The sequence below is a fragment of the Lemur catta genome, chromosome 1 (assembly GCF_020740605.2).
Source record: "Lemur catta isolate mLemCat1 chromosome 1, mLemCat1.pri, whole genome shotgun sequence".
In the NCBI taxonomy this organism is placed as follows: Eukaryota; Metazoa; Chordata; class Mammalia; order Primates; family Lemuridae; genus Lemur; species Lemur catta.
In genome coordinates, this window is record NC_059128.1 from 120,500,733 (window position 1) to 120,525,172 (window position 24,440).

General features: G+C 55.7%; 1 protein-coding gene across 3 annotated transcripts; it reads left to right on the plus strand.

The window, feature by feature from the left end:
- The first annotated feature begins 1,520 nt into the window (after window positions 1-1,520).
- On the plus strand, window positions 1,521-22,644 carry KCNN1 (potassium calcium-activated channel subfamily N member 1). Of its 3 annotated transcripts, XM_045553550.1 has the most exons (10): window positions 1,536-1,937; window positions 2,824-2,919; window positions 7,138-7,556; window positions 7,947-7,955; window positions 10,122-10,263; window positions 13,013-13,123; window positions 13,702-13,829; window positions 18,416-18,424; window positions 18,811-18,880; window positions 22,108-22,362. In XM_045553550.1, the coding sequence occupies exons 1-10, from the start codon at window positions 1,536-1,538 to the stop codon at window positions 22,360-22,362; spliced, it is 1,641 nt and encodes a 546-aa protein (XP_045409506.1). The 3 variants fall into 3 exon arrangements, with proteins under 3 accessions (XP_045409517.1, XP_045409506.1, XP_045409496.1); XM_045553561.1 differs by lacking the exon at window positions 7,947-7,955 and having other exon boundaries at window positions 1,521-1,937; window positions 22,108-22,644; XM_045553540.1 differs by lacking the exons at window positions 7,947-7,955; window positions 18,416-18,424.
- The last annotated feature ends 1,796 nt before the right edge of the window (window positions 22,645-24,440 follow it).

Below are 24,440 nucleotides of genomic sequence, written 5' to 3' on the forward strand. Positions count from 1 at the left end.
TCTCTAAGGGGACAACAGTTGGCCCACCACCTGCCCCTGCCTGGCTTGCTGGGAGAATCTTGGCCCAGAATCAGCCCTGTAAGGAGACAGTATGACTTTGGGAAGGTTATTTCACAACACCATGCCTCAGTTTCCCTGTCCATAAATCTGGGAAAATCCCAGGACTCCCTTCTCGGGTGTATTGTGAGGATTAAGGAGAACAATTGTGTGAACAGAGCCTGGCACATAGTAGATGCTCAATAAACGTCGGCCAGGGTGGTAGCAGAGGGTACATGGGAGGGTCTGAGATAGGGGGCTGGCCTGGGTGGGGGAGGATCTGGAAAGACTCCAGACAGCCTGGTCAGGGCCCTGGCGAGCATGCCCATGTCACTGTCATCGTGGTCCCTGCTCTCACACATGGTGCCATGGGACATTGCCCTGTGATCAGCTAGTTTGGCAGGGAAACTGAAGCTTGCCTGAGCTCAGAGAGCTGGACCACACATGTTATACAAGGGCCCGTGGAATCAATTCTGGGCTCTTAGTGTTAAATCCCAGATTGCCACGTTGGTCCTAGAATCTGCTTAGGCAGGAGGCAGCCTCAGGATCTCTGTAGCCACCCACAGCCATGGCCCCTAGTGTCCTGCAGGCCGCACCCTGCGCCTGCATAAGTGGGAGGCTCAGTGGGAAGAGGTTAACTCATTCAAGAGCCGGGAGGTTGGAAGGGGGTGAGCCCAGGTTGGAACCACCTCCTAACTGTGCACTTAGTCTGCCGTCAACAAGCCTGCTGGGAGAATGCATCTTGTGGCATTCAGCAAATGTTTTGTTTTTGTTTTTGTTTGAGACAGGGTCTCACTCTGTCACCCAGGCCGGAGTGCAGTGGTTTGACCATAGCTCACTGTAACCTTGAACTCCTGGCTTCAAGTGATCCTCCCACCTCAGCCTGCTAGAGTGCTGGGATTACAGGTGTGAGCCACCGCACCTGGTCGGCAGGTGTCTACCGAGTGTCAGCTGTCTGCTAGGCACAATGCTGGGTATTTAGAGGCACAGAAGTCAGCAGGCAAGATCTGGTAGGAGGGTGCTCCAGGCAGAGGGCACAGCCCCTGCAAAGGCCCTGAGGCAGGATGAAGCTTGCTGGGATCTTGTCATGGGGAGGCCAGTGTGGCTGGAGGGAGTGTACTGGGGGACAGTGAGAAGTGTGAGGTGGGTGGGAGCCAGACCACAGAGAGCTTCTTGGCCATATTGAGGAGTTTGGTTTTTCAATGGGACGGCCCTAGAGAGCTATGGCAGGTCTTTGAGCAGGGGAGGGATACAGGCTGACCTGGATGTTTCTGGGATGACAAACCCACATGTCAGCACTCTGGGTTCACTGCCTCCCAAGGTAGCTCTGAGCCTTAGAATGGTGGCCATGACGGTCCCTGCCCCTCTGGTCGGTCGGCCAGGGCCTGCTGTGACCGTGCCCCTCTGTGCCCTTGCAGGTCAGCGCAGGAGCCCAGCCGCTGAGCCATGTGGGGCCCCGGGTGGCCTGCAGCAAGCCCAACCCCTGCACCCAGGTAGTCATGAACAGCCACAGCCACAACGGCAGCGTGGGGCGGCCTCTGGGCAGCGGGCCGAGTGCCCTGGGCCGCGACCCTCTGGACCCCGAGGCTGGCTGCCCCCCACAGCCCCCACACAGCCCCAGCCTCCAGGTGGTGGTGGCCAAGAGTGAGCCGGCCCGGTCCTCGCCCGGCAGCCCCCAGGGGCAGCCCCAGGACCAGGATGATGATGAGGACGACGAGGAGGATGAGGCAGGCGGGCAGGGGGGCTCAGGGAAGCCCCCAAACGTGGGCCACCGCCTGGGCCACCGGCGGGCGCTGTTTGAGAAGCGGAAGCGCCTCAGCGACTATGCCCTCATCTTCGGCATGTTTGGCATCGTCGTCATGGTGACAGAGACGGAGCTGTCCTGGGGGGTGTACACCAAGGTAGGCGCGGCCCTCCCCCAGCACCCCTGGGAGGCCCCGCTAGGCTGGCCTGGCTCCCTTGGGCATGAGGTTGGGGGCTGCAGCGGCCCCCCAAGACAGGCAAGGGGGATGCTTGGGGGGTCTCTGGAGGTGGGGAGGTGGGGGTCCCAGCCCTGCTGTATGTCCACCCCCTGGGGGGCAGTGGGGACCCTGCACACGGGGAGGAAAAGCTCTGTCCTGCATCAAGGGGCCACACCCTGCTTCTGGCGGGGAGGGGACTGCCCCCCAGGGAGCAGGGAAAGAGCTTCCTCCCCTTCCGAGAGTGGTCAGGTGCCGGTTAGAAGCCTGGCTGCAGGTCTCCCATGCCACCGAGTGTGTCAGGATGGAGGGACATCAGGGCCTATAAACTGTGAAGTGCTGTCCCTGAGACTGGGCCTTAGAAACTATGAAGTTCTGTGCCTATGTGAGACGAGGCCTTATACACTGAGAAATACCAGGCTTATTTGAGTCCAGGCCATATCAACTGTGAAGTGCTGTGCCTGTGTCAGACCAGGCCTTATAAACTGTGAAGTGCGGTGCCTGTGTCAGACCAGGCCTTATAAACTGTGAAGTGCGGTGCTTGTGTCAGACCAGGCCTTATAAACTGTGACATGTGGGGCCCACCTTGTTGTCGGCCCAGGCCTAAGGAGTAAGGACGGGAGCATCACCTGCTGAGTGCGGCACCTTCTGCGGACTCAGCCGTGATGAAGCTCTTTCATACACAGCGGCCCAAGGACTGGGGACCTAGCAGGAAGTTGGGGCTCGCCAGGGGAGCGAGCCCCGTCTGGTTGACTCCATGCCCGGGAGCCTGAGGGGCGGGGGCCGCCTTCTCTAGGTCTCCAGCTGTCTCCCATCTCTCCCTGCGCAGGAGTCTCTGTACTCGTTTGCACTCAAATGCCTCATCAGCCTCTCCACCGTCATCCTACTGGGCCTCGTGGTCCTGTACCACGCCCGCGAGATCCAGGTCAGTGCCCAGTGGGACGGTGGCGGGGGACAGCTCCTCTCCCCGCACCCCAGAGCCCCCGACACCAACCCCCCCTGGGTCCCCAGGCTCCCCATAGGAAAGCAAGACCTCCGTGAAGACGTAGCATTTTGGTCATTCTGAATTTCCTCATGTGCCCACGTTTTCACTTTCATTGATTATTTAAAAAGGAAAACAGGTAATGAGAAGTGAGAGGCTGAGCCAGGACTCTGGGACACAACAGTTGTTTTCATGCCCTGGGGTCTTCTGAGGTTTTGCAGCCCTGGAAACTGGTGTTTGCAGCACTGGGTTCCTTTTGCAATTGGACCGGAACCCAACTTTTTATTTCTTTTTAAAGAAATGAAGACTTGAAATGTTGCCCAGGCTGGAGTGCAGTGGCTATTCATGGGCATGATCATAGCTCACTGCAGCCTCCAACTCTGGGGCTCAAGCGATGATCCTCCTGAGTCAGCCTCCCGACTAGCTGGGACTACAGGCATGTGGCACCACTGTGCCCAGCTTTGGATCCTGATTTTTTAGAGATTTACTGCGTGCTGGGGAGTTTGTTCTCCTGTTTCAGGGGTTAACCAAAGTCAAGTTGGCGCACCTCAGACAGACATCACCTGGGGCTGGTGCCAGAGTCTGGGGACATCAGAGGGCATCAGATCTGGCTCCTGACCTCTGGCCTCTGATCCCTGACCTTGAGGAGCCACAGTCTATCAGGAAAGGGGTGTTAGGAAAGTCCCACCTGAATTACACTGTGGGCAGATGTCTTTGGGCCACCGGGGACAGAAGTCTGACAGTTCCTCAAAGAGTTAAACATAAAGTTAACCTATGACCTGGCAACTCCCCTCCTAGGTATATACCCAAGAGAAATGAAAACCACCTATGCAAAAACTTGCATAGGAGTGTTTATAACAACACTATTCACAGTAGCCAAAAAGTAGGAACAGTGTCTGAATGTCTAGCAACAGGTGAGTGGCTAAACACAGTGTAGCACGTTCATGGGCTGCAGTGTCATCCCGAGTGACGCAAGGAGGAAGCACTGCATGAGTTGGCTTGGGCTGTCACCACACAGTAGCTCAACCCAGTGGCGTGAACAGGTGCTGTCTCACAGTTTGGAGACTAGAAGTCTGAGATCCAGGTGTTGGCAGGGTTGATTCCTTCTGAGGGCTGCAAGGGAGAATCCGTCCCAGACTTCGTCCCTGGCTTCTGGCGGTCGCCAGCAATCTTTGGTGTTCCTTGGCTTAGGGACACATCACTCCCATCTCTGCCTGGAGGTTTATGTGGCGTTCTTCCTGTGTGGGTGCCTGTGTCCAAATTTCCCCTTCGTAGAGGGACACCGGTCGTATTGGATTAGGGTCCACCCTAATGACCTCATTTTAAATTGATGACATTTATAAAGACCCTATCTAGCAGTTAGGGCACATTCAGAACTGCAGGGGGTTAGGGTGCCAACATATCTTTTTTGAGGGGAGCACAATTCAACTTGTAACAAGTTTTAATATAAGCTACAGCGTGAACGAACCTCAAAAATACTATGTCCAGTGAGAGAAGCCAGACACCAAAGGCCCCACTGTGTGGTCCCAGTGACGTGAAGTGTCCCGAACAGGCAAAGCCACAGAGACAGGAGCAGATTGGTGGCTGCCAGGGGCTGGGGGAGGGGGTGGGGAGTGACTGCTGCTGGGACTGGGTGTCCCTTTGGGATGACGGAATGTTTAGAATTGTTGCGGACAGGGGTGGTGCTTGCACAGAGATGTGAACGCACTAAATGCCACTGAATGAGACACTTTGAATGGGAGAATGTAGGATATGTGAATTCTGTTTCAGGACAGAAAAGCCAGTGGGCCTACTTTTGAGGGTGCAGGGGAAACACAGGAGCTCCTCAGGGTGTGCGCATGGTGGACCCTCCCGCCAGAGCCAGCGGACAGGGTGGGAGTTGTTAACCTTGGGCACTAAATAGATGGGAGTGACGGGAAACTCAGTTGTCGAGATAAATATTATTTTAATGTAGTATTTACAAAAATCTAAATAAATGCCAGAAAATTCCATGATGAGCCAAGATCAATGTTTAAATAAAAATGGCAGCAAGATTCTCAATGCCACCTTTTGCCTGCAGCTCTGATGTCACTGTCCTGGCGCTACCGCTGACAAAAACGGTGACATGTCTTGGGGCTTCACTTCCCCCTCCCTAGGCCCAGGCCTGGACATGGCCGGAGTCCCCCTTAAGGCCCAAGGTGGGTAGTGACGCCAGGCAGCGTGTCCTTTGTGCCTACGCTCCTCAGATGCACACGCGGAGGAGGCCCTAGAACGAGCGGCCGCCATGACATTTCAGGGAAGTGTTTTTTTTTCTTTTTCTTATTTTAGAATGACTTTATTGCTTCTTGTTTTAAAATGAGATGTTAAAAAGAAAAAATTGATTCTTATGAGATATACACATGTTCAGAAGGCTGGGTGTGGTGGCTCACACCTGTAATGCCTGCACTTTGGGAGGCCAAAGCGGGAGGATCACTTGAGGCCAAGAGTTCAAGACCAGCCTGGGCAATATAGCAAGACCCCATCACTACAAAAAATTTTTAAAATTAGCCAGGCATGTAGTTCAGTGGCATTAGTACATTCACAATGTTGTACAACCACTACCTTTATCTAGTTCCAGAACATTCTCATCCCCCCAAGAGGGATCCATCCCCATCAGCAATCACTCCCCATCCTCCTCCCCCAGCCCCTGGCAGCCACCAGTCTGCTTCCCGTCTCTGTGGATTGACCTGACCCCCTCCATTCCCAAAAGCCCCCAAAATCTCAAGCCATCCCAGCATCAAGTCTAAGTCCAAAGCCTCTTCTAACCATCACCTAACTCAGCTGCCGGGGAGCCTCAAGGTACGATTCACCCCAAGACAAAATTCCTCTTCAGTGGTCAACCTGTGAGGCTGGACACATTAACTCTGTGCTCCCACAACGCAGTGAGGGGACAGACACAGGATCGACACTCTCATTCCAGAAGGGAATTGGAGGAGAAAAGACATAGGTGACAGGGCAGACCCCACGCAAGTTCAAAACCCAGCAAGTCTGCTTCCATTAGATCTTCAGGCTCTTCAATAATCCTTTCCGGTTCCATATTCTACCTTCCTTCAGGGCCCACTGGAGTGAGGTGACAGTGCTGCCCCCTCCACCCTGGATGGCCACCTTTTGTGGCTTCTTTCATTCGGCGTGTTTTTGAGGTTCCTCCACGTCGTAGTGTGCAGGGATTGGGTCTCTGCCCCTCTTTGTGACTGGGTAGCTTCTGTTGTGTGGACACACGGCAGGTCTCTGAGCAACGTGGTTTCCGTTGACATCGTTTCATTATGAGGTTGATGAGAAAATAAAAATCGGTTCCCGGCCGGGCTGCTACCCCATGTCTGCCCCGGCTTCTCTGGGTGCTCCGGCGTCCTCCCACGGCCCCAGCCCTGCACCTCGGGTGAACTGGCACGTCCTGAGCGAGGGTGAGGGTGTGCGTGTGTGAGTGCACCCTGGAATCGGTGGTGTGTTATCCAGGGCTGGTGCCCGCGTGGCACTGGGCCAGCCGGGGCAGGCTCCGGCCACCCAAAACCCTGCACTGGAATTTTCATGACTCTTCCATAAATATATGTATAGCTCACATTTATTTCAATGTTAAATATTAAAAAGTGTGTTGGGTCTTTATTTAGAAGTTTGTTGATGTTTTTGCTACTGGAAATACGCTGTAGGAACTTAACTCTCGTTCATGTCCATTAGCCTGTGGGAAAATTGGTTTCATTCTATACCGTTTTGCTTAAAGTCGCAGTTTCCAAGAACGTGTCGGCGGCGGTAAGTGAGCACTTACTGTGCCATGCCGTGACACGCACTCATCTGTTGGTGGACACTCGGGTTGTCCCCACTTTGACTGTGAACGTGTCTGCACGAGGATTTGCTGAGCTCCTGTTTGCATTTCTCTTGCTAGGAATTCATTTCATTTCTCAGCTCTGTCGCTAGGAGTGGGACTGCCAGGTCATTTGTGACTTTGTGGTCCAACTTTCTGGGGAACCCCATGTCATGTTCAGTTTCAATTGTGGCCAATGCCAAGAACTAGGGAGTTTTGCCTACAAAGTCCTTCTCTTGGCAAAATCCGAGCTGGTGGGGTTTCAGGCCACGGTTGCTCTCTCGGTGACGGGGGGACATGGACATGTGTCCGAAACCCACCGCTGGCCACCCTCCCGCCCCCCGCAGCTGTTCATGGTGGACAACGGGGCGGACGACTGGCGCATCGCCATGACGTGCGAGCGCGTCTTCCTCATCTCGCTGGAGCTGGCCGTGTGCGCCATCCACCCCGTGCCCGGCCACTACCGCTTCACGTGGACCGCACGGCTGGCCTTCACGTACGCGCCGTCAGTGGCCGAGGCCGACGTGGACGTGCTGCTGTCCATCCCCATGTTCCTGCGCCTCTACCTGCTGGGCCGCGTCATGCTGCTGCACAGCAAGATCTTCACAGACGCCTCGAGCCGCAGCATCGGGGCACTCAACAAGATCACCTTCAACACGCGCTTCGTCATGAAGACGCTCATGACCATCTGCCCCGGCACCGTGCTGCTGGTCTTCAGCATCTCCTCCTGGGTCATCGCCGCCTGGACCGTGCACGTCTGTGAGAGGTGCGCCCCGGGGAACCCCCCACCCCCTGCCGCCCGTGCCATCCATGGGGATTTCGGGGGCCCCAGGCCTCCCCGACTCCAAGACACCCCCTGTGGTCTCCAGTTGGTGGCCAGCATCCCTGGGGACTCCAGCCCTGTGTCCTGAGCCACCCCCACCTGGAGAGGGACCCCTGCTTTCTCCCCACCCCACCCCAGGGATCTCACACTCCTCCTCCTCCTCCTCCTCCTCCTCCTCCTCCAGGCCCCTCCACTCTCTTGATGCTGACCTCCGATCTCCCGCCCTGGTGGTGGAGGCAGCGGGAACAGGGACACCCCCACACTCCTCTACCCCCCGCCCCCCACGTTTAACCAGCTTTCGTTCTCCCCTCTGCCCGCCCCACCGGACTTTAGGGAAAACATGTGAGTCCCACTCTCCACCCAGCTGTGTGCGCAGAGCTGCCACCGCCTCCATCCTGCCCGCCAGGAATTTAAGATTAGCTGCCGCGAGGGGAGGGACACAGGGAGGTCAGCCCCAGGCGGACAGGATGGGCTCAGACCCTGTCCCAGCAAGGACAGGCCTGGGGGGTCAGGGTGAGTCCCTGGGCTGAGGGGGGCAGGCTGCTCTCAGGCCGTGGCCCACGCGGCCCATGGGGCATCTTCTCTGAGCCTCAGGGGCCTTGTCTCCCAAGGCGGGGCGGGGGGGCTGAAGGAAGGAAGGGCAGCTGGCCCCACACTTGGGGGGCTTGGATGTATCCTCCTGAGAGTGCAACAGGTCCAGAGTGAGGGAAAACTGGCCCAGACCTGAGAACTTCGACCCAACTTACAGATGAGGAAACTGAGGCTCTGAGGGGGAAGGGGACTTGCCTGGGGGCCTGATTTCTGGTCGTTTCCAGAGTCGGGAGGGCCTGGCAGCGTGTGGGAGGTTCCTTGTCTGCCTTGTGCCCAGCTGAGGCAGTCCCCAGAGGGGTCTTGGGGGATCCCTGGTTGGACCCTTGCTCCAGGCACTCTGTCCTCACCCCTTCGCCTGTCCTCCCCCACCTAGCCCACCTAGGCCGGTGTCTGGCTTGCACAGGAGGGCCCGGCTCCTCCTGTGTTCACGGCCCACCATCCGGGGGCACGAGGGTCTCTGTGAGCCCTGATGTGCCCCCTGCAAGTTCTCCAGCCCCTCCTCACCCGTCAGGGCAGGGTCAGGCCTGGGGCCAGAGAAGCGGGAGGGGGCCCCGCTTCAAGGTCCAGGATGGGTCATTGCAGGGCTCTGCCCCAGCTGGGGGTGGGGGACGGGGCAGGGCCGGCAGGCAGCCAATCCTAAATTCTGAGCCCCGCGACAGCGCTTGAAGCCCCCTCTCCTGCCTCGCTCCATGCCCCCCGTCTGCATGCCTCCCACTCCTGCTCCTGAGTGGCCCTGCGGTGCCCCCATAGCTCCTGCCAGGCCTGGGGCTCACCCACCCACCTGCTAGGGGCCCCTGGGTGGGGGGCCCCACCCCTCCTGCCTCATGGGGGTGGGGCAGCTTAGGGCTCAGAGGCCTCAGTGTAAAATGGGGTTCAGTCCTGGGGTCCCCAACCAGCAAGCAGCCGAGAAGGCCAGGCTGGAGGGGCTGGAATGACATCCAGCCCTCACAGGGGCAGGGACCCCCAGACAGCGATTTCAGGGTGGTTCCCCATCTGTGCCCCTCCAGGCCCTAGCCCCAGCCCTGCCCTTGGGCTCTGTCACCCACTTCCCTGAAGCTCCCCCTATTCTGGCCAGGCTGGGGGTCCACCTCTGTGCCACCCCAGTTGGCCTCTGCCCTCGAACCCCCCAGGGATGCTTGCGCTCTCCACGGTAGCCTGGGGCTCAGGCAGCCTGAGTGCTGGAAGGAGAGGGCTGTCTGGAAAGGGACTCCCTCACCTCCCCGAGCTGGATGCCAGGCCAGAGGAGGCCAGGCCCCCACGGGGGTCTTGGGGCTGGTCCTCCAGCCGCCCCCAGGCTGAGAGGACCAACCCCTCGGCCTCTAGCCTGGCCTGGCCACAGGTAGAACCTCTTTGTAGCCCCTGTGGCTGGGGTCCCGGGCGGGCCTGGCTGTGACTGGGACAAAGTTGTGTCATTTCCGAGGCCTGGGGGCCTGTCCCCCTAGATACCAAAATATAGCCCCAGGCCTCTCCATAGTGCCAAAGCAGCTGCCTGCCGGCACTGGGGGACTTGTGTTCCCCTCAGTATGAAGTCCGGGGTGCAGTCCCCCCGCCTCCTGTCTCCAGTCTTCAGCGCTGGCTGGGGAAGTTCTTCCTAGTGTCTGAGCTGAATCCTCACCTCCACTCCTTGCCGCTTCTGGTGCTGTGGCCTCCTGTCTCCCTGTCTGTCTGTGTGTCTTTCTTTGAGAGGGGGATCGTGTGCTCCCTCAAGGTCGGAAGGGCTGCAGGGGGAGATAGTGTGTGTGCCCCACGCCCCCAGGAGGACCAGGGGCTGCCCCGGCACCAAGCACCCCAACCTCGCCTGGGGCCACCCGGCCCCCACCCCTGCAGTGCAGCAGTCCCAGCCCCCGGGTTGTGGTGGCGGCAGAGGGACCTATGTGGACTGACTGACGCCCCCGCCCAAACCCCGGCTCCTCTCAGGTACCATGACAAGCAGGAGGTGACCAGCAACTTCCTGGGGGCCATGTGGCTCATCTCCATCACCTTCCTGTCCATCGGCTATGGCGACATGGTGCCCCACACCTACTGCGGCAAGGGCGTATGCCTGCTCACCGGCATCATGGTAAGGGCAAGGGCCCGTGCGCACAGCCCGGGAGGCCCAGGCAGCCTCCTGCTCCACCAGCCCTTGCACACCCCCAGCTGATAGGGAGCTCACTCCCATGGCAACAGCTGTATCCCTCCTTGCCTCAGCCCCTCCCTCCCCAGCCCTGCTCCTTCCCTCTGATTCCCAGAGAAGCGGCACCCACATGTTTCCTGGGACATCTCCTGTGGGCCTTCCCGTCCCAATATGCAGCCCCCACCATGCCTGACATCCAGCAGCTGTGGTCCACTCTGAGTAGAGTGTCGTCATCGCTCCTTTATTCTCCGCAGCCCGGTTTATTCACAGACCTGGGATCCAGGGCAAGAAGCGTGATGCTTCCATGCCACAGTTTCCCCAGCTGTAACCAGTGCCACTTTCTCTGCTTCTTGCAAGGACTGAGTCAGTTCATTTCTGTGTAACGCCCAGAACCATGAATGCTGTGGACACCCTGCCAACGCCCTCTGGGCTGTGCCCTCCCCAGCCCAGATCTCCATCCTTGGCTGACTTTTGGGGTACCCCCGAGTCTCCACAGTATAAAGTTTGTCTTGGGTGACTCAGTGGGCCCAGGCAGCCTCCCATCCCCCCGCCAGACCTGCCTTCGGTGGATGTGGGCTTCCTTGGATGTCTGGTGCCTGCTCCTAGCAGAACCTTCTTTCTCTCCAAGGGTCTCTCATGCACACAAATACTTGTTCCATATTTTGGATTATGAGCTGTTGGATGCACAGGTCAAGAACTCCTCTCCCTGTCTGGCCTTCCTTAGTTTGCACCCCACCCCCACCCCACTCACTAACACAGTGGGAGTGGGGGGCAGAGGATCATGGGGGCGTCCCTGTTCCTGCTGCCTCTGCCACCAGGGTGGGAGATCAGAGGTCATTCATGGAAAATCAGCAAACCCCAACGGGCCAAAAGAACCCAACCTGGTCCCATTCCCAGCGATGACCCTGCGCCACTGCCTGGAGCGTGTCCTTCCTGTTGTAAGCACAGAGAGACTTGTTAGTTCTTGCAAAAATATGACCAACACTGTCCCTGCCATAGTTTTCTTTTTTGTGGGAGTGGGGGGACAGGGTCTCGCTCTATTGGCCTGGGGCCTGGGTAGAGTGCAGTGGTGTCATTATAGCTCACTGCAGCCTCGGACTCCTGGGCTCAAGTGATCCTCCTGCCTTAGCCTCCTGAGTAGCTGGGACTACAAGCGTGCTCCATCACGGCTGGCTAATTTTTAAATTTTTTTTAGAGACAGGGTCTTTCTGTGTTGTCCAGTCTGGTCTTGAACTCCTGGACTCAAGCAATCCTCCTGCCCTCAAGCAATCCTCCTGCCTTGGCCCCCCCAAAGTGCTGGGATCACAGGCATGAGCCACCACCCCCTGCCCCTGCCATAGCTTTCTTTGTGTCCTGTGAGTCCTCCCTGCTGGGAGACAGGCTACCTTTCAGTGGCTCAGCCCAGGCCCCTTTGTAGCTGCATGAAGCCTGTCCCTGGTTGTCACCATCTCCCAAGGCCACTCTCCTGGAAGGGGCAGCTGTCCCAGGCAGGCAGGTCCCTCCTTCCCTCCCTCTCTACGCCTTGGCCCACGTGGCTCCGTCCCCTCCACCTTGTCCTCTCTGATCCTCTCGCCTCTCCTGTCTGTACTCAGCCAAGGGGCCACGTTCTCCTCTGGCCCCGCTCGGTCCTTCCTTCCCTTGGCCAAGCTGACGCAGCTGTTTTCTAGTTAAATGCCATCACAACACTTTCGCTTACGTTACCTTGCTTTGTTCCATCCGAGAGCTGAAGATCTAAAACCTAAAGATTGACCGCAGTCCGCACGCCCCATGTGACAGGGACGGCCGTTACAAATGAACAAATGTCACCACCCAGAGAAGATGACAACTCCAGACCCAGACAGCCCAGGGCAGAACAGAAAAGCCATGTTCCCTTTCTAGGACAGGGCTGTTAGGTGGTGGCTCCTTCCAGAAAACTAGTTCTTCTGTGTCCAGCCCGCAGTCCCACAGGGAAGCGGCCGTGCTTGGGGTCTGTGTCTGGCTTTATGCTGTCACCTGTTGTGTTCCACGTGACGCAGCATCTGTGCAGTGCATCCGCACTGTCGTGCAGAGCCGGCGTCCATGCTTTTCCTCTCTGTGTGGTATTCCCCGTGCAGGTTTCCGGCTCATCGGTTTGTCCCCGTCGGCAGGGCTTTTCCTGAGAGCAGGCTTCCAGGTTCTCTTGAGACCCTTGTCCTGGTCTGGAACCTGAGAAATTATTCCTTGGGGAACACCTGCCTCCCTGACTCTCCCTGGGCCAATGACACCTTCTGGGGGTCCAAGGGTCACAGGCCCCCATTATTTCTCAGTGGCACGTTGAGTCCCCTATTCCTGTCTCCAGTCACCGAGAGCCCTAAGCCTCAACAGGAATACTTCCAAATGCTCCCACTGCTGCGGTCACCAGCCTTGACCGTGCCTGCACATTTCTTGTCCCTTTCTTAACTCTGAGCCTCAGTTTACCCCTCTACTCAGCAGGGATAAGAATGGTCCTACCTCTTGGAGCTGTTGGGGGTCGGATGAGCTAATCTGTGAGATATGCTTGCTCCGCAGGTGTTTGGATACGAAGCAAACAGGGTTGGGCGTCTGTGAGCTGGGCAGATGGGACCTGCTGGCCCTGCAGGCTCTGAGGGTAACAGGGAGGGTGAGATCAGGGCAGGCTTCCTGGAGGAGAGAGCAACCTCGAGGAGGACGCTGATATGCTCCTCCACCCTGCATGTAGGGAGCTGGCTGCACGGCACTCGTAGTGGCTGTGGTGGCCCGGAAGCTGGAGCTCACCAAGGCTGAGAAGCATGTGCACAACTTCATGATGGACACTCAGCTCACCAAGCGGGTGAGGACCCCAGTTCCCACTATAGCCACTTCCCCCACTCGTCAGCAAGGGAAGACCCTCCCTGCCTTCCTCTGTACCCACTGGTCATCATACTACCCCTGTTCAAGACCGTCCTGGGCTCTGCCACCCATGCGCCCATCTGTAAGCCGTGCACAGAGAGACGTGGCAATGACCACAGGTGTCCACCTGTGTGTCCGGTCACATCCAGCTGTGGGCCACACAGCAAGAGGCATGGGGCCAGCTCTCTGACCTCAGCAGGTTGACTGTTCTGTGCCTGAGTTTCCTCGTGTTTAAAATGAGGGAGATGTCGGCATGTGCACTTTTACTGAGTTAACATTTGCTGGGTGTACAGCAGCAGTGTGGCCTGTGGTGTGTGACGTAAATGTATCAGGCACACACACATACACACTGCACACACGTGGATATGCAAGCATGACCCCCCCCCTTGCCTTACAGTCCAGGTACCCTAGAGAGGCATTTCTGGAGGTTTCCAGAGGTTTCTGGAAGCTTCCAGAGGTTTCTAGAGCCTTCTGTAGTTTTGTACCTACCCTGAAGAATTGTTCTTTTTCTGGCCCCAGGTAAAAAATGCCGCTGCTAACGTTCTCAGGGAGACGTGGCTTATCTACAAACACACTAGGCTGGTAAAGAAGCCAGATCAAGCCCGGGTTCGGAAACACCAGCGTAAGTTCCTCCAAGCCATCCATCAGTAAGTCTAGCACCTTTCCAGCTCACGTTTCTGTGTCTGCCTGGTGCGGAGCAGCCCTCGAAGCTCAGTGTGGCCTCGTCATGGCCCACCTCCCAGCCCCAGGCTGGGTGGTTGTGGATTGGGGGCTGCAACTTTTGTGCTGAGTGGGATGGGAGGATCGTCAGAGGGAAGCAGGTGATGGGCTCTGATGAGTCATAGATGCCACCCATAGTAAGCGGCAGGAAGCCTATTTTATTCTCTGGAATAACCAAAATGATTTTTACCCTTTAGACTTTGAAGAAATTTTCCCTGTTTGCTTTGGCTGTCAGGAAGCTCAGAATTAAATTTGTGGCTTGATCTATAGGATCATGTGGGATAATTAGAAATTATCTTAATTTCCTTCGTTGTTCCTTTTCCCAGAAAATTATTTAATATGTGTGAGTCTCATCCCTAGCTACTCATTGGAGTTACCTGGGGGGCTTTTATAAAATCCCATGGGCCACACCCAATACCAGTTACAGTTGAGTCTGAAATGCACCCTGACCTGAAATTTAAGTTCCTCAGGTGAGTCCAATGTGTAGCAAAAGTTGGCAAAGTTTTTCTGCAAGGGGCTAGATAGTAAATATTTCAGGCTTTATGGGCCAGACAGTCTTTGTTCCAACTCCTCAATTCCGTGCTGTTGTAGCAGGAAAGCAGTGGAGATGAATGGGCATGGCTATGTTCCAATAAAACTTGATTTTCCAAGACAGGCAACTGGCTGAATTTGACCCACAGTCCGTAATATACTGATGACTGTGCTGCCCACTAGAATATCATGTGAGCAACGTACATAGCTTTAAATGTTCTTATACCCACATTTTTAAAAAGTAAAAAAAAAAAAAAAAACACAAGTGATGTAAATTTTAATATATTTATTTAATCGAATATATTCAAAGTATTATTTAACATGTGGATAATATTTAAAAAATCATTAATGAGATATTTTTAAAAATGTTTGTACTAGGCTGGGCACAGTGGCTCATGCCTGTAATCCCAGCACTCTGGGAGGCTGAGCCAGGAGGATCGTTTGAGGTCAGGAGTTCGAGACCAGCCTGAGCAAGAGCGAGACCCTGTCTCTACTAAAAATAGAAAAATTAGCTGGGGGTGGTGGTGCACACCTATATAGTCCCAGCTACTCAAGAGGCTGAGGCAGGAGGATTGCTTGAGCCCAGGAGTTCGAGGTTGCTGTGAGCTATCATGACACCGTGGCACTGTAGCCTAGGTGACAGAGTGAGACCCTGTCTCAAAAAAAAAAAAAAATGTTTGTACTAAATCATCACAGTCCAGTGCGTATTTTATACTTACAGCATGTTTTTATTTAGACTTTAGCCACATTTCAAGTGCTCAGTAGCCATATATGGGACTTCGGGACAGAGCCCACTCTAGAATTTAAACAGCTCGAAATCCTGTGGGATGGATTCAAATATAAATTACAGTTCAGTTATGTGGTACCTGACTTAAAATGTGAAAACATGTTTTTAGGTACTTTTCAGAATGTGCCCGCGGGTTCCTATCTTTCACATTGTGGGAAACTCCATTCGCCATTTGTTGAGCAGACATTAGCCCCTCCATGTCCTCTGCTGGCCTCCCTTAGGTGAATCACATGGATCCCTGCCCTGAGAACTCCCAGGCCAGACTCAGTTAGAAGGGTGAGGAAAAGATGTTAGAGTCTGCACTCATATGGCAGGAAGACAGCTGAGTTACTCAGGCAGGCCAGAGATGAGAAGCAACGTGGAGAACCCCAGTAGAAGCGTGGAGGTGGAAGGCTGGGTTAGGGGACACTTCAGGGTACAGCCGGAGAGCCCAGCTCCCAGGGTTTACCAGGAACAGGGTAAAGGGATATGACCACAGAGGAGAATGGGCTATGGGAGCCAGCTGGGTTTTCTAAAAATCATGTTTAATTATTTTTTGCTTCTTTTTTTAAAAAATAGCCTTATTGAAGTATAGTTGACATATAGTCAACTGCACCTATTTGGAGTGTACAATTTTATCAGTCTTAATATATGTATACACCCATGAAACTGTCACCACGGTCAAGATAATGAACAGATTCGTCACCGCAAATGTTTCCTTATGCTCCTTACCATCCTTGTCTTTTAACTACAGAGTTTAGTCCGTTTACATTTATTGTGTTTGCCATTAGAATTGGATTGATTTCTAGTGATAACAGTCCCTGATTCACAGCACTATAGGGAGGTTTAAACGGGATACTGTATGGAAATGCATAGCCCCTGGCACAGAATGAGCACTCGGTAACCCACAGCAACCCCAACTCCTACATCTTGCCTCTGGTTCCACCACCACCTAAAAATCAGGAAGAGGGACTGGTATCTCACTTATCTGACTTCACTGTGCCCAAGTATTAGTCCCATCACCTCACAAAACCCTGAGGCCTCTGAGGGCAGGGACTCTCTTGATCTTTCTAGAGTTGTTTACTGACCGCTGACCCTAGTCTGATCTCTGCTACCTCTAATTGTGGGGCCTAGACACATGACCGCACTGCTCTGAGCTTCATTTTCTCATCTACAAAGTGGGGACAGTGTGGACTGGACGTGATGGGGTGACCTGTGCCCTCACCTGCACCTGCTACACTGTGTTTTCTAGAAATGGGAACTGGCATTGTTGTTTATGGTCATTCCACAGGTATTCCCTGCACCAACCAGTGTGCCAGGCACAGGGAGCAGGGACGTGGCCTTGCCCTGGACCTTGCCCCAAGGGATGGCCAGAAGTGTGTTTCGGGGAAGGGGGGTTAGGGATTGAGATGAATGGGCTCTGGGGAAAGGCACCTGCTCTGTAACTTATCTATGTCCCTTTGTCCCAGGGCCGAACTGTCTCACCCTTAGGTCTCCCTACACCTCCACCCAAAAAAGTGGCCCTGGGAGAATTTCACTAGGACCTGAAGGTGCATGGGACAGGGGCAGGCATACCCAGGAGCAGCCACAGCCTGGGCAAAGGTGGGGAGGTAGGGACGGACATGGTGCCAGGGAGGCTGGAGGTCCTATCTGCCAGCACAAGGGAGACACAGCATATTCTGGAGCTGGAGGGTCCCATGATGGGAGCATCATATGAGCCTCCGGTAAAATAGGGAGAAATGGTCCCAGAGAAGACAGACTGAGGAGCGCAGTGTGGGTCTGGGGAGTCGTGTTAGTGTCCGAGGGTTGCCATAACAGAGTACCACAAACTGGGTGGTTTAAGACAACAGAATTTATTGTCTTATAGTCCTGGAGGGCAGAATGTCACAGGGCTGTGCTTCCTGCGAAGGTGCCAGGGAAGGATCTGTTCCTTGCCCCATCCTGGCTCGGCAGCCACAGGTGTTACTTGGCCTGAGGGGCAGCACCCCAGCCCTTCGTCTTCATGTGATCTTTCCGTGTGTGTCTGTGTCCTGCTCACCCCTTCTTACAGGCACCCCAGTCACCTTGGATTCGGGCCCTCTCTAATGACCTCATCTTAACCTGGTTACATCTGCAAAGATCTCATTTCCAAATTAAGGTCACATTCTGTTGGCAAGGGTCCATGCTTGTTAAAAAAAAAAAAAAAAAAAATTGGCCGGCACGGTGGCTGATGCCTGTAATCCCAGGACTCTAGGAGGCCGAGGCAGGAGGATTGCTTAAGGCCAGGAGTTCGAGACTACTTCTCTACCAAAAAGTAGAAAAATTAGCCAGGGGTGGTGGTGGTGCCTGTAGTCCCAGCTACTCAGGAGGTTGAGGCAGGAGGATCACTTGAGCCCAGGAGTTGGAGGCTGCAGTGAGCTGTGATGATGCCACTGCACTCCAGCCTGGACAACAGAGCAAGACCCTATGGCAAATACATAAATAAATAAAACTTTTTTTATAAAAAGGGTCACAATCTTAGGTACAGGGGGGTAGGATTAGGATGTCAGCATATCTTTTGGGGGAACACAGTTCATGAAAGGCATGTCCGGGTTTCTCAATAGGCCCCTTCTCCCCAGGGCAGCCCAGCCTCCAGCACCTACGGGGCTGCGGGTGTCTGTGCTCACTCCAACTTTCCAGACAGGGCCTTCCTGGTGGCGGGGCAGGGAGCTGGATCCTCTGAGGGGCCTCCCTGGACATCTGTCACATGCGGGCACACAGGGGCTGCGCCTGGGTGGGAGGTGCTTGTGAGCAGGCATGTCCCCCCGTGGGCAGCTGTCCAGAGACCAAGTGAGGCCAAGTATTGGGTGTGGGTTCAAATCCTGCCAGGGTGCTGATGGGCAGTGGCTCTGCCCCTCTGGGCCTCAGTTGTCCCCTTGGGAGATGGCATGGGCATAGTTTTCTGAACAAAACGCCACCTCTGGGGCCAGGTGCCTGGCACGGGCTTGGCTGGCACACAGTGGGGCCTGGCCAGGGCTGTGTGGACACTGCTGGAGGAGGGGGCAGAGGACAGACACATCCCCAAGGGGCTGGGCCCCTCCACAGAGCAAGAGCAGCCCCTCAGCGACCCAGGGCGCCCAGCTCGGCCCTGGGGTGGTGCAGTCGGGTAGTGGGCAGGGTTGGGCACGTGCTGCCCAGCGGCGCTTAGATTAAAATTGCATTGTGATTTTTTTCTCCTGCTCCGCTGGGTCCTGTCAGGGCTCAAAAGTAAGTCTCCTCATGGGGGGACTGGCAGGGCTGGGAACCTAGGGGTGCATGGTGATCACAGGGCAAGGGGCACACCCAGGGTGCGCCAAGCCCAGCCCGAGAGGCAGGCAGGTTTGCGTCTGCTCTGCCGTTGGTGCAGGCTCCACTTTGCCTGGGGTGCAGCCTCCTGGGTTGGCTCTGAGTCCGGCCAGCCGTGTGGGCATGACCACCCCATGGGCAATGTGGGTGGGGGCCGGGAAGGAACGGCCCACAGGGAGCCTGAGCCTCAATGCATGTCCCATGAGGTAACCAGGGCTGGGTGCATGAAGGACCCCCCCTCCCCTCCCCCCGCCCTGCCCCTGCTGTGGCCTCCACCTGACTCCACCCACCCGCCCCTGTGCCCCCAGGCTCCGGAGCGTGAAGATCGAGCAGGGGAAGCTGAAGGACCAGGCCAACACGATCACCGACCTGGCCAAGGTGAGCTGCGTGGGGCAGACAGGGCAGATGGGGCCCCCGGGAGGATGAGGATGGGCCCCCGCTCCTGCTGGGGGAGGGAGCAAGGGTCCACCACGGCCAGAGGCTGTGATTGTGAGGGAGACACTAGAAATCTACATCTGCATATAAAATCTTTACTTTTTAACATTGGCAGCTGCTTTTTACTTTAAAAATTTGGGGGCCAGGCATGGTTGCTGACACCTGTAATCCCGTAGCTTCGGGAGGCTGAGCCAGGAGGATCAGTTGAACCTAGGAGTTGGAGACCAGCCTGGGCAACATATCGAGACCACAGCTCTGCAAAGAAACAAATAAATATAAGTTTTAGTCTCTAATAAAATAGTTTTAGTAAGAATATATAATTAAGGAGCTACATGGTTGAAGAGGTACTTCTAAATTTAGGCATATTATCTCCATTCAAGCTCTAAAATAGAAGAGAAAAACAAAACTCCTTTGCTATGGGTGCAAATACAAATGATAGCCTCAGCAGAGAGCTCATTTGTATAGCAATTAAGCATATCAGGAAATTAAAGTTGATTGTAAGAGCTTAGGAAGAAATCAGTTTGTGTTATACATGGATCTGTTTGTTGGTTCTAATATCAAATCTTTCCCCACTTTTAAAATTCATCCATTAGAAGATCTATCATTTGATCCATTGTAGTTAGTCAAGCTCTTAAGAATTTAATTTAAAAAAATTTTTTTAGGGACAGGGTCTTGCTATGTTGCCCAGGCTGGTCTTAAACTCGTGGCCTCAATTGATTCTCCCACCTTGGCCTCCCAAAGTGCAGGGATTATAGGCATGAGCCACTGTGCCTGGCTGCCCTGTCTGACACACTATACTGAACCCCTCCTGACAGATGACATCTCTTGAATGAGCTTTTGCTCAGTGGCTACATCCCCCAATCTGTTCATCAGTCCGAGGCTAATTTAATCTTATCTTTAGAAAACGTTGAGTCCTATTCTATTTTACTTCCTATACCTAATGCATTTTGGACTCAGTCCCCTCGTCATCAATGCAATATAATTTAATATTCACCCACAATAAATTTAATTTGGAAAGAATCTTACAGAAGGAAAAACATATTGTAGAGCCCTGAAGAAATACAGTTGAACCCTGAACAATGAGGGGGTTAGGAGTGTAGACCCCCCCAAATCGGCATATAACTTTTCACTCCCCCAAAACTTTTTTTTTTTTTTTTTTTTTTTTTGAGACAGAGTTTCACTCTGTTGCCTGGGCTAGAGTGCCGTGGTGTCAGCCTAGCTCACAGCAACCTCAAACTCCTGGGCTCAAGCGATCCTCCTGCCTCAGCCTCCCGAGTAGCTGGGACTACAGGCATGAGCTACTATGCCCGGCTAATTTTTTCTATATATATTTTTAGTTGTCTGGTTAATTTATTTCTATTTTTTTTAGTAGAGACAGGGTCTCGGTCTCGCTCAGGCTGGTTCGAACTCCTGACCTCGAGCGATCCTCCCACCTCGGCCTCCCAGAGTGCTGGGATTACAGGCGTGAGCCAACGTGCCGGGCCTAATATGACATTATAATGCTTTCCAAGGTTGCTGATTTAATATTTCTCTCTCTCTGACAAAAATAAAATGTATATATTCTAAGTTTTAAAAAAATTTATCAGGCCGGGCGCAGTGGCTCACGCCTGTAATCCTAGCACTCTGGGAGGCCGAGGCGGGTGGATTGCTCAAGGTCAGGAGTTGGAGACCAGCCTGAGTGAGAGCAAGACCCCGTCTCTACTAAAAATAGAAAGAAATTATCTGGCCAACTAAAAATATATAGAAAAAATTAGCCGGGCATGGTAGCACATGCCTGTAGTCCCAGGTACTCGGGAGGCTGAGGCAGGAGGATCACTTGAGCCCAGGAGTTTGAGGTTGCTGTGAGCTAGGCTGACTCCACGGCACTCACTCTAGCCCTGGCAACAAAGCGAGACTCTGTCGCAAAAAAATAAATAAATAAATAAATTTATCAGCCTGAGCAACATACCAAAAGGCATCTCTACAAAAAAATAGAAAAATTAGCCGGGTGTGGTGGCAAAAGCCTGTAGTCCCAGCTACTCAGGAGGCTGAGCCGGGAGGATCGCTTGAGCCCTGGAGTTGCAGGCTGCAGCGAGCTGTGATCACACCACTGCACTCCAGCCTGGGTGACACAGGGAGACCCACTGTTTCTAATAATAATAATAAGGAACTATGGGAGGCCTGGATGTCACCCTCTGGCCCTAGGGACTGTGGCCATCTGAGGCAGGCTGGGGTGAGCTCAGTGGCCCTAAGGGTCCCTGGCCAGCTGTTTGCTCACCAGGGATGGGGTCAGCCTGGGCGAAGGCGCGGTGGCTGGAAGGGAGAGGCCAGGGGTGAGAGAAGCAAGGAGGGGCTGTGGTGGGCGCCTCCTCCTGTCTCGTGCCACCACGCCAGGTGTCGGGGGGGGGGGAGCGGGGGGGGGGGGCGGGGGGGGTTTCCGGTGTCTCCCAGGTCTCAGCCCAGCCCTGCTGTGCTCCGCCCCGGGGCTAGTGACTGGCGGTCAGCAATATTTTAGCGCCACCTTGTGGCCCAAGCGGTGTCTGCACCTGGGGCTGTCCCTGTGCAGTGGCCTCCCTGGCCCACCTGGCCAGGCGGACAGGGTCATGGGGAGACAGTCGAGGGGGTGGGGACGCCCCACTGGCTGCTGTCACAGGAACTGTGGTTGTCATGCTCACAGTCTGTGACTGGGTCAGATCCTCAGGGTGGTCACCTCTCTCATCAGGGTCCTGCCCCACCCCAGCCTAATGTGGGGTGGGGGCCGTTCACAGCTGAGCCAGGACCCCCCCTTGTCCTCCTCCTGACCACATCCAGAGTCCCCCCTCTCCCCAGCCTGGAGCAACATCAGCCTGAAACCTCCCCCAGGTCTCTGGGCACCGCTCATACCCCTCTGGCCAGTTCACCCCCAACCCAGGCCAGCTCGGGCCATATCCACCTGCCCCAGGACATCCCTTGGCCTTCTCCAGGCCTGCCAGCCCTGAGCCAGGCTTTCAGGGCCTATTTCTCCTCACTCATTCTCCCCGGGCTCCAGCAAGAGACCTGCGGACCTGGGGGTGTCGTCCCAGCCGCCCTTGCTTGGGTCCCCTTAGCACCCCCCCCACCCAACTGGGGCTTGTCAGCTCTCTCTCTCTCTCTGTCATCCCTCCCTCTCTCACTCACCCATTCCTCTCTCCGACCCTCTCTGTCTCCGGCAGACCCAGAACGTCATGTACGACCTTGTGTCCGAGCTGCACGCCCAGCACGAGGAGCTCGAGGCCCGCCTGGCTGCCCTGGAAAGCCACCTGGATGCACTGGGCGCCTCCCTGCAGGCCCTGCCCGGCCTTATCGCCCAAGCCATACGCCCGCCCCTGCCGCCCCTGCCACCCCGGCCAGGCCCCGGCCCCCCAGACCAGGCAGCCCAGAGCCCCCCGTGCCTGTGGGCACCCGTGGCCCCCTCAGACTGCGGGTGACGGCCCTGCCCGCCACTGGACCCCTAAATCTTGGCCATCGTGTGGCCACCTCCTCCGGGAAGCCCTGTACAGTGGCACCTCTTGGAGTTCAAGAAGCCGAAGCTGAGTTGGGCTCCATGGACTGGGGCCTGCCCCACCCAGGCTGCCCGGGCAGAGGGCAGGGCCGGACCACAGGTGAGGGCAGGGGAGCCCAGAGCTTCCTCTGGTCACCCGGCACCCCCGACTCTCCCCAGGCCCCCGGTGGGCGTGGAGCAGCCAGGGAGGGGTCCTTGCTAGTTCTGAATAAAGCAAGACCCACCAAGTCACTGCCTGTTGTACATGGCCAGGGGACTGGACGGAGGTGGACGCCCAGCCCGGGGCACCAGGATGGATGCCTGTCCCCATCACTGTCCTGGCCTGGTAGGCTGGAGCTGTCTCCAACAGCTCCCTAGGGACATCTGCCAGCTCCACCTGGCGCTGACAGAGGGGCCCTGCAGGGGCATGGCCAGGCCTGGCGGCGAGTAACAGTGGGTAACGGGAACATCCCTCCCCTCTGACCACTGGCTCTGATGGCGTCCCCACTGTGTGCCAGACTCCAGCAGGGCCCGTGGGTCCCAGTCCAGTAGGGGAGGCGACCTGGGTAAGGAGGGTCATTCTGTTTTCATTGAATGTGTATTAAGCACTTGCAGCATACAAGGAAGGTGGTGTCAGTTACCACACTGACTCTTCATGAGAACCTGACCAGGGTAGGATGGAAGGAAACTGAGGCTCAGAGAGGTGAAGCTGCCTGCCTGGGGCCACACAGTGAAGAGTGACGGAGCCTGGATTCAAACTGGAGGGGGAGGCCAGGCGCGGTGGCTCATGCCTGTAATCCTAGCACTCTGGGAGGCCGAGGCCAGAGGATTGCTTGAGCTCAGGAGTTCAAGACCAGCCTGAGCAAGAGCGAGATTCCGTCTCTACTAAAAATAGAAAGAAATTAGCCAAACAACTAAAAATAGAAAAAATTGGCTGGGCATGGTGGCACATGCCTGTAGTCCCAGGTACTCGGGAAGCTGAGGCAGAAGGATCGCTTGAACCCAGGAGTTTGAGGTTGCTGTGAGCTAGGCTGACGCCATGGCACTCACTCTAGCCCGGGCAATAGAGCGAGACTCTGTCTCAAAAAAAAAAACAAAAAACTGGAAGGGTGTTGCATAGGGGTATGTGGTGCCATCCTGGGCTTAGAAAGACCCCCGCCCTGGGGTGGGCTTGGGTGTGGGCTGGGGGTGAGGGGATGTTCACAAGTATAATAGAATCAGGAAGCTTCCTCCGGGCTGTGGGCTTGGGTGCTGGGGGCAGGTGGGGGCAGCAGACACTTGCCAGATGCGGAGCCCTGGGTGGGGAGGGCGGCCTGGCTTCTGGGGGGACTAATCTGGGCTCAGCTGGGGAGCACCAAACCCTGGCAGCTTCTGATAAGGCCATCGGTGCCCTGGCGTGGGGAGATAGCCAGGCCGCGGCTAGGTGCTTGCTCCCAACAACAGGAAGGGTCTGAGGATGTGCCAAGGGCCCTGGTCACACCTGGGCTCAAGTTCTGACTCCATGACCACTAGGTGCCTCTGGGCAGTGGCTGCCCCTCTGGGGGCCCCAGTGGTGTTATCTGTAAGATGGGGGTAACAGTCAATTTAACCAGAAGCCCCTAGAAAGGGCCAGGCAACTGGTAGGTGCTCAATAAATGCTCTTCCCCTCCCGAGGGCTTACATGGGAGTCAATGGGGCCTCGTCCTAAGCTTTCTACCAGCCCTGCTGTCTGGCTGGGGAAACTGAGGCCTGGCGGGGACAGGGGCTCTCCTGCAGAGTAGAAGCCCACAGCTCAGTTAAGGAACGTACCTCGGTGTCCCCTCTGTGCCCAGTGGTAGCTCCTGGGCCTGGAAGGAGAACAGGGCACATGACAGTCAAAACACAGCCACAGGAGCCATAAAGAAACAAGGCCAGAGGCAACGGGGGCGGGGGTGGGGGGGCTCTGAGGAGGTGACATTTGGGCGTGGATGGGATGGCTGTGGGGCTGATCTGGTGGTGGACCAGCCAGTGCGAAAGTCAGGAGGCAGACCTGAGGTTGGAGTGTCT

Coding starts and splice junctions, on each gene's coding strand:
- KCNN1 (XM_045553550.1), top strand. CDS start 1,536: ATGAACAGCCACAGCCACAACGGCAGCGTGGGGCGGCCTCTGGGCAGC. Junction 1,938..2,823: donor CCTGGGGGGTGTACACCAAG/GTAGGCGCGGCC, acceptor CTCCCTGCGCAG/GAGTCTCTGTACTCGTTTGC. Junction 10,264..13,012: donor GCCTGCTCACCGGCATCATG/GTAAGGGCAAGG, acceptor CCCTGCATGTAG/GGAGCTGGCTGCACGGCACT.